This window comes from Panthera uncia, assembly GCF_023721935.1.
Source record: "Panthera uncia isolate 11264 chromosome A1 unlocalized genomic scaffold, Puncia_PCG_1.0 HiC_scaffold_17, whole genome shotgun sequence".
NCBI classification, from domain to species: domain Eukaryota; kingdom Metazoa; phylum Chordata; class Mammalia; order Carnivora; family Felidae; genus Panthera; species Panthera uncia.
The window spans coordinates 26075342-26084319 of record NW_026057577.1 but is presented as its reverse complement, the minus strand read 5'-3'; the positions used below and the strand labels follow the sequence as shown (position 1 = coordinate 26084319).

General features: G+C 49.5%; 1 protein-coding gene across 1 annotated transcript; it reads right to left on the bottom strand.

Moving 5' to 3' along the window:
* Nucleotides 1-2640: 2640 nt before the first annotated feature.
* CCNI2 (cyclin I family member 2) lies at nt 2641-5967 on the bottom strand. The gene is made up of 3 exons (XM_049648868.1): nt 5761-5967; nt 4597-4827; nt 2641-3948 (listed from the first exon to the last, which is right to left on the bottom strand). Exons 1-3 carry the CDS (start codon nt 5965-5967, stop codon nt 3886-3888), a joined length of 501 nt encoding a protein of 166 aa, XP_049504825.1. The 3' UTR covers nt 2641-3885.
* Nucleotides 5968-8978: the final 3011 nt, after the last annotated feature.

The following is an 8978-nucleotide window of genomic DNA, read 5'->3' as shown; positions in this document are numbered from 1 at the left end:
ACGGGCCGATTTGGGGACTCTGGAGTGGACAGCTCCTGCCACCCATTCACCACAGCCTATGGGCTGCAGCTCGGGCATACTGGAAGGTCGGAACTGTGGCTGGTTACCTTCCTATGGGTGCAGGGCTTCCCAGCATCTCTCGGGAGACCTGTCACTCTTATACTTTCTGGGGTCTGAGCTGCTTCCACAGGTACCATCGGCTCTAGTGAGCCTTGCCACCCTTCTCTCCCTGGGCTATTTGTGTTTGTAAGTTTATCATCTTCAGCTGAGACCAAATTAATCCTTGATGCACAAAATGAGCTTAAAACGTGCCGTTATTTAACAAGCTACCCCGTGAGGGATGTGACCCTTGTAGGCAGGATCTGATTTGCCTCTTCTTTTCAGAATCTTTTGGCATTATTAGGACTGTCAGTGGGGTCATGCTGGCATTTATGATCATGTCTCTCATGAGCTACATTGGTTTTGGGTAGAATCATGTAATTTATTGTCCAAACTGAGACTTTTCAGAGTGAAAGCAGGTCCTGTTAATAATCATGCCAGATCAACAGGTGTAAGCTGGAACGGTCTCAGGCGAACCGGCATGAATGGTTACCCTGGTGATGGGTAACCCGAATTGAGGTGGTTTGTAATTGTGCAGACTGACTGCATATATGTTTCCATGTGTCTGTGTGTGGGTGCTCGTTAAGTGGGGCTCATATTACTGGATAAGAGGCCCAAGGGAAGTGTGGCTTGCTCGTCTGTTAAGTTAACATGCTTTTCTAAAACTGCTTCACCTGTTAATTCATTTACTCCTTCATACATTGACTGTTTTTGTTCCTTTCCATTCACTTTGTACTCTTTTTTTTTCCCCATTAAATTTTGCATTTATTTTGAGTTTTTGTGGTGTCTTTTTTGGGCAGTAGCTTTTCTGATTTAACATGTTTCCTAGCCTATTAATCTGCTACGACTGTGGTAAAACACAGCTTGTCTTTTCTGTGAACTTTGTGGGGTTGGCCAGCTTCTATAGGAGTTGTGTTTCAATAGTGACTCCTGCTGTGGGCATCTGTGAAAAGCTCTGGAATGGGTGTGGGATGGAGGAAAGAGTCATAGTTAGGAGAGAGCCTATGGTCCATCAATCTTCAGCGTGTGTGAGTGGGTGCAGGCCACGAGAGAAGGGAAGGGCTGCCTTTTAAGAGTTTACATCCTTGTGGAAGAGGCTTGACATGGGACAACTAACATCTGAGTGCTTATGGTGTGTCAGGCATTGTTCTGAATTGCATTACGTGCATTAATTCCTCTAATATTCATAATAATCCCAAGATCAGGTACAATTTCCCCCCCATTTTATAGGTAAGGCAGAGAGGTAGAGTAATTACCCAGGGTCACACAGCTAGTTAACTGGTGGAATTGAGATTTGATTATTGGTAGCCCGTACCCTTGATTCCTGAGCTACAGTTGCTACTTGGCAACCCAGTGGGATGATGGACTTATAGTGAAAATGTAGCCACAAATGAAGTGTGCAGTTTGACACACAAAAGTGTGGGTTGGTGGACCTGAGATGGTTTGGTAGAGGTGGGATGCCCTGGTAGGTGGATATTTGGCTGAGAAAGGGCAGACCAGTGGTGGAGGGAAGCGATGACAAGCTTGTGGATTCATTTGCAGAGGAGCTTTCTCTACTGGGCACTAGGTTCATCACTGGGAAGACCAAAACAAGGAGAGGGAGACTCAGGTCAGGGAGGTGACAGCACACCGGGGAGACTTGTGTGCAGACACCCCTAATGAACGTTCAGCTCAGCTCTCCCTGTGGGGAGTCAGCTAGCAGGGAAGCAAAGTCTTCACCGAGCTTTGAAGGACAAAGACCCTCCAGGAAACCAGAGGAGACAAAGGTGACATTGGTAGAGGGAACAGCATTGTACAGCTCGCTCACCCATCTGGGGGAAGTAATATTTGGACAAGTATTAAAAAGGCCCAGGACGCTCCCCTACTCTGTTCTCAGCCCATCTGCCCGTGTCTTCTCTCCTCTCCATTTTCTGCAGCTACAGTCCTTCACCAATCCCTCCCCTTCTGTAGACAGGGACAAAAACAAGACAAATGGTGTCCATACTTCTCCCACCACAACAATCCCAATCTCTGATCTGAGGTGGGATAGGAGTTGCTTAAAAAGAGAGGGGGAGGGAGAGGGAGAGAGGAAGATGGGACCTGGAATCCCAAGGTGAGCCTCAACAGCCTAAAAACTTTTCTCAAACTCCCAAGTGGTACTTGGCAACACAGAAGTTTGCTTTCTCAAAGAGCAATACTGTTTACTGAAGCAGGGCTGTCCCTTTTCTCAATACAGGGTTCACACACAGGTCCACCTTCTCCTTTCTCTGAGAGATTAGTGTTGAGGACCCAGCTTCCACTCAGAGCTCCCTAGTTAAGAGGTCAAGACTTCCCTGCAGTTCTCCAAAGTCAGAGAGAGCCAGAGCTGGGGTGGGTGCTCAGCATGAGCCCGTACTCCCTGCTCCCCCCGCCCCCAGTCCTCACTCCCAGCGCAAGGAAGGAGGCAGGGGGCAGCTGTGGCCCTGGGAGGGGTTGCTGTGAGCAGCAGGCTGTGCCTCAGCCTCCCCATTGGTGGACTACAGACAGCTGTTGCTGGGACCCAGGAGGTGGTATTCTAAGTGTATGTGACTATCGAGTTTAAATGCTGGATATCCAATACATTTAAAGTAAGATTCTGATGAGGTTGAAAGGAATTAAACTTTATTTTTACAGAAGCTCCACCAGGCAAATTTGTGTGGACAATAGGTAGAGATTCATACACGCACTGTTATAGTCTACCTGGTCTGTGACCTCTCTGCATCTAGCAGCAGGTCATATTCCTCACAGCTTAGCCTGATTACAAAAAACTGCTCAGGGTGGCAAGACTTCAGAAATCACTGTGAAATGTGTGGTTCTGTCATTCGTGTTCCCGACGCTGCTTACACAGCTCCAGGGGGCAGCTCTGCCTGCTGGACTCTCCCACCCAGACAATGGCTCTGTAGTGTCCTGCTGCCCGAGAGACAGCTGGCTTCTCCCTCACGGCTGTGCCGTCATCTCCTTCTAGCAGTGCTGTGTTGGGAGCAGCCTCAGCCTCAGAACCTGCTCATCTCGACCTAAAGCTCTCAGAGCTGTGTTTCCCCATCAGGGGTCAGCTGCTGAGATCATTCTTAAACATAAAATTCCTCTAAGGTAGTAAACTACTTTGCTTAAAAGTAACAAAGGACAAACATGTGTGAAGCTTGACCAAGTTACTGTACATTGAACAAAGCATACTTTATGATCCAGGTCTTATGAAGAAAAGACCTAAGTCATGGCCAAGTCAGGGGACATTCATTTGGAGAAACGGTCCCATTTTTGCCATGATGGGCAGGGTCATTGGCACTTGAAGTGCTACACTTCCCAGAAGTCTGGGAAGCTGACAGAACCTGGCCAGCTCCGTAGGTGGAACAGCACAAGCTGGTCAGTCAGAACCAGCCCGGCCCTTCGGTCCTGAGCAAGGCCCACTGCTGGCCTGACTCCAGTTCCCTTAGGGGCCCCTACCAGTCCATGCTGGAGAAGAAGGGAAAACCAAGCTGCAGTATGACCATTCATTCATTCATGCTGGTCTCGGACCCATGGGAGAGAAGAGAGCAGGGTCTTGATCTGTCAGACCACCCTTCCCAACAGGGACCCCCGACCTGCCTTTTTTCTCCTTACTGCCTTCTCAAGACTCGGGAGCTTTTTCTCAGCTGCCTTCCAGTGCCTTCTTCCTTTATTGTTATAGGATCCATAAAGCCTAGAATTTAGAGGCATCCCACCAAGAAGGGGTTGCCATGATGCTCTAAAGGGTACTAGGGTAGGGGCACAGAGGCTGGGAAGTGAAACAAAGTTGTCTGAGCAGGAAGAGGACTACAAACTTCTCAGGTGCTGCTTTACAAGTTCCTTGCAGTGGCTCAACTGCTCACTACTGACCTGTAATTAAAAGAGTCATCCTTGAAACAGAACCATTTTACATTCCAAATAAAATAGTGAGTGCTTAAATGTTAGCACAGAGTAATTTCAGGAAGGTCCAACTGTTTGGCTCAAGAGCATTAACCCCACCATCTCAGGGACATCCACCTCCAACCTCAGTAAAACTGTCATTCATCTAACTATGCATTTCCATCTTACCCTGTCCATACTCAGAGACTCCGATCCTTCAGTGCCTCCCTCATGGTACCCCAGTACCCGGTACCATACAGTCAGATAAAAGGTGAGGGGTCTGAGATTTACACGCTGCAATATTAAGCTCAGGGGTGCTTCCTCTTGAGCCGGGCACATGCCCCAGACTTCACCCCATCTTCTTGACAACAAGGGCTGCCACTGAGATAAAGCTCTTTTCACTGTCAAGAAACCCACCCAACTGGTCCAGTGAAGGGAACATGTACCCCATACTCATCCAGAGGGTATGCCAAGTGTACAAAGCCTAGGCCTTAGGTAGACTCTTCACAGAGTCATTGTGGCCAGAACATCTGGAGCCCACAGGGGCCAAGAAGGGTGATGCGTACCATTTTGGGGGCAGAGTGCATCAGCTCAAGGGGCAAAACCGAGAGCCTGGTCCGGGGCAAAGTTGATGTCTACCTGTGCTTTCTTTAGCAGATCAGATATAGGAGTACACCAGTCGGGCATGAGCCTCTCCAACTCTAAGGTGATGATGACCAAGGCCAGTGTGGAGCCCTTGAACTGCAGCAGCTGGTGGCCCGCCATACAGTGCTGCAGCTGCCTGGTCAGGGACGCGACGTGGAGGGAAGGATTCCTCTGAGGCAGCAGCTCCACCACGTGGGGCCAGCCCAGGACCACCAGGGCATGGAACTAGAGACCGTGGTTTTTAATGTTAGAACAGAAAACCCCATACCTTTCATATATCAATGACCAAAAGTGCAAACAAGTTAAATTTCCATCAGGGAGCATCCGATGTTTCCCAACCCCTTCCATTCCCATCCATGGTCCCACAAGGGACTTGAAGCTTAATACTCATTCTGTGGCCAAGCTGAGCTTCAACCTTGGAGAGAAAAGACAATCTGCTTCCTGGGATGGTCATTAAGAGCTTAAAGTACCTAGATGACAATGTTTCAGTTCTGAAAAACAGAAGCATACTATTCAAGATTAAGATAGCAGAAAAGTTACTTGTATCTGTATACTGCAACTTGGCAACAATGGCCAGTTTTCAGAATGAAACAGCCCTTAGTGATTTAATCTTCATGCTTCCTAACCGACCAAAACTCCATACATCTCCCATTGCATAATTTTGCCTTACTAACGGAATCATTCCTTAAGAATGACCATCATTCCCCAACTCAAAAAATACCAACTAATACAATATTTTTTAAGTGCCAGATCAATATGGTCTAAAGCCTCAATAAGGATCGTGTGTAGGTGAATAAAGACAGCTAAGTGAATGTGTGTAAAGTGTAGCACAGGCAGACAGCTTTTTATGTACAGTATTCATAGAATGGAAAGTTAAATATTTTTGCAGTGTGTATTTAAAGAGAAACTCACCACAACAGTGCCGTCAAAAAAAATCTTTATAATCTATTCTCTTTTAGAAGCGGGGGTCTGGTGGAACTGTGTTGGATTTAAGATCTCCATTTTCCCTCTTACATGTGTCATGAGCCCTGTGGGTCACCTCACTGTGGTACGTGTAAGGATGTGTGCACGCCTGTGCTTTGCCATCCTATGTTGTGAACAGCTGTTCCAAAGGCGCACACGAGTCTAGGGCAGACTCTGCAAACTCCTCGTACTTACTATGGTCAAGAAGTCCAGCGGTATCCCAATATAGAGGTCCCAGTGCAGTCTGTCCAAAATAGCCAGCTCCACCCTCAGCAGCTCGCCCGGGGTATAGCCAGAGCCGTAGTGCTTTATGAAGTCTTTTATGCGTGGAATTAACTGTAAAAAGAAAATAAAGAGGCCAAAGCCCTGTATCATGTCATGGTAACTTGTTTTCTTATCCATGGGAACCGGGCATCCGTGACCCTAGGAGAGTTGTCTTCTTGTGACATGCCACAGAAAATGCTTCTGACAGAAACACCAAGTCAGATTTTGGCCATGTGTCAAGTCCCAGGTAGTTATGACAACGTGTAGTGAATGGCACATGGTCACCCTCTGCAAACAAGTTTTTGTTTTAACTGCAGCGTAGTTAACATACGGTGTGAGGTCAATTTTAGGTGTACAATGTGGTGTTTCAGTGCAAACAGGCCTCGATCCACAAATGCACTCCAGCTCATGCCCAAAGGTGCTTTGGAGGGTGGGGCTGTGCCGTGTCCCCCCCATTCAGCTGCAAGAACTCACCCACGGTTTTTATCCTTATCATTCCTGTTCCCGACCCCCACAGTGATTACTTGTCATAGAGAGCAAAAGAAGGTCTTTGAACTTCCCGGTCTGCACTAGACAGGCTCACTCACAAAATCTCCCGTGGTTTTGGCAACACCATAGCTGCAACCACGTTTCCTTCAACCTTGATTTAAGGCGGTTCAGTTCTGGAAAAACAAGGACTTTTTCCCAGAGGGACTTATAAGACTTACTCAAGTACCAGGTGCCGCACAGACCAGTCTACTTTTTTAGGTAAGCCAACTACTATTATAACCTCCACAAACACTTATTTTAAGGGTCATTTACTTGATTTTTAGTTGAAAAAAAAAGCAACTTTGTTGGAGGGGAACACACATTATATTGTAATGGACAGGGGTTAAAAGCATTTTTACTGAATGTTTGGAACTGGACACACAAGCGATATTTTCTGACCCTTCAGACCCTGAACTTAGCCAAGGGGAACCCTATGGCAATGACAGGCTTTACTATCCCTAAAGTGGGAAAGTTTGTGGAGATGGAAAGAGGGGGGTCTGGAAAGGGTATTGGGAGAGAATCTTCTGAACAGAAACTATAGTGAAACTGCCAAGTTCAAGCAAGCCTGAAGCACTTGTGGGGGCATCTCCTCGACCCCTGGCACATGGCCCTCCTGCCTCTCAAGAGAAGGGTCCCAAAGTCTCTGAAGAGCAGCTTCAGTGACACAGACAAGTCCTTAAGTCTCAACAGGTTTCTAGGGGGGGACATTATGGCACATGGTTTGGGGAGGCCTTTTTCCTAGCTCAACAGCCAATGTTTCTGTTCAGTGGGAGGTGGCATCAGACATCGACCAATAAAGATACATCTGCCAGGAGATCAGGCCTCTGGGTTTGCTGGACCAGGAGAATTCAGCTGTTCTAAGTGCCCATTATGGGGTCGTGAGGTCCAACAAGGCTAAAGGCAGCAAAGCAGAGATCCTGGGAAGTTAATGCATTTTCTAAAAAGCCCACCATTCCTAAGGACATACCTTTCTGGGAGTCTGAATGTTCCAGTGTAACACTCCTATACTTCAAAAGCAGCCCAGAGTGGACTCCCAGGGATGCCTACCTCCTCTTCTTCGTTAAATTTGGCAGCAAGTCTCAAGCAAGTAATCATGACACAATGGAGTAATCTCTTATCTGAAATATGGAACAAACACATTTGACCAGAATATGAATGCCAGGAACAAGTAGTCAAGCACTGGTGGGTTTCTTTGGGAAATTAAGTTTTTTCCTTTCTTCAAAAAGAGATGTATTGTATTCTTCCACCAGTTAGTGCCATGTTTCACATTTGACCCGTGAATATGCCCCTGATTTCAGAAGCACCAGTGGCTAGTCAGTAGTCCCTTGTTAGGGGGATGAATGAGGGTGGGAAATACGGCACCATTTCGGGGAACACATCATGACCACAGGCTGCAATGGCAAGATCCAGACAAACACACCCACATGATCACACAGTAAGTCCTTTCCCAGCTAGGTCCCTTCAGAGGGACAGCCACACAACATTGAGCCAGACAGGCTGGGTATGGGATGTAACCCTTAGTTTATGAGCCTCTAAGCAGCTGGGATAGTGCACCTCTCAGGCAGCAATTAAGGGCAGAGGTCAGTTTCTTCTCCCACCCTCTATTACCACCCCCAGAGCCCCTACCTTTACTGAAACCAGTAGGCGGCTGAAGGTAGTGAGAGCCAGGTTAAAAGTAATTTGGGAGAAGTTAAAAATGTTCTTAAGCCCCAGGAGCGACAACACGATTTCCTGGACCTTGTGGCAGATCTCAGCCTGTTGGAAAGAAGGGGTAGGGGAGGGCAGGGAAGGTCGTTGGTGGCCAGTGTAGGTTCGCCTGTGTGGACACAAGCCCGCTGAAGGTCACCATAGGGGATGTGAGACGTCCCTGCACCTTAAACCGCGATGGGACTGAGTGTTGCCCAGCGGCTCACGGATTGAGATGGTCCTCGCGCCCGTTTTGGTCCTAAGCAGAGTTTCCCAACTCAAGACCTCTTCCGAAGCACCTACCAGAAAGGCGTCCTCTCTGCGAGAGGGGCTAGCGACCGCCGCCTCCTGCCTCGTGCAAGGCACGCACCTGGTGAAGGTCCCCGCCTCCAGGGTGCTGCTCACCTGGGCGCGGGCGCAGGTGGAACCCGGTCGCGTCCCGTGCGCGCGCGGGGAAGGGGGTGAACGTGCTCCCGGAAGGCTCCGGCCGCGGGGCCCGCTACCTGGGGTTGACCGCCACGCCACAGGCGCGCCTCGCGGCCCAGGGCCAGTTGCGGGTGGGCGGCCAGTCGGCGCTCATCCAGAGGGCGTCCCCATTCGCACGGCACCCGCGGGGTTGAGGCCTGGAGGGGTGGCCGCGGGAGCTGCGGACCTGGCGCGGCACCGAGAGCGGGACAGGCAGCTCGGGGTCCTCTCGGTGACGGCGCGGAGAGCTACGGGTTCCACCAAGGCCGCGGGAGAAGAATGCCGCGGGCCGCTTCGCCCAAACGCGGCTCTGATCTCCCCCCTGGGGCCGAAGATTGCGAGGGGAGCCGCCTGCCGGAGGCCATGGCGAGCGCCGGCTCTTGGGTCTGGGTCCTGCCATAGCCAGCCTTTTATAACCCGGCACGGGGGACTTGCAGCTTGGGCCGCGCCGGGGCGGGGAGGGTTCGGCG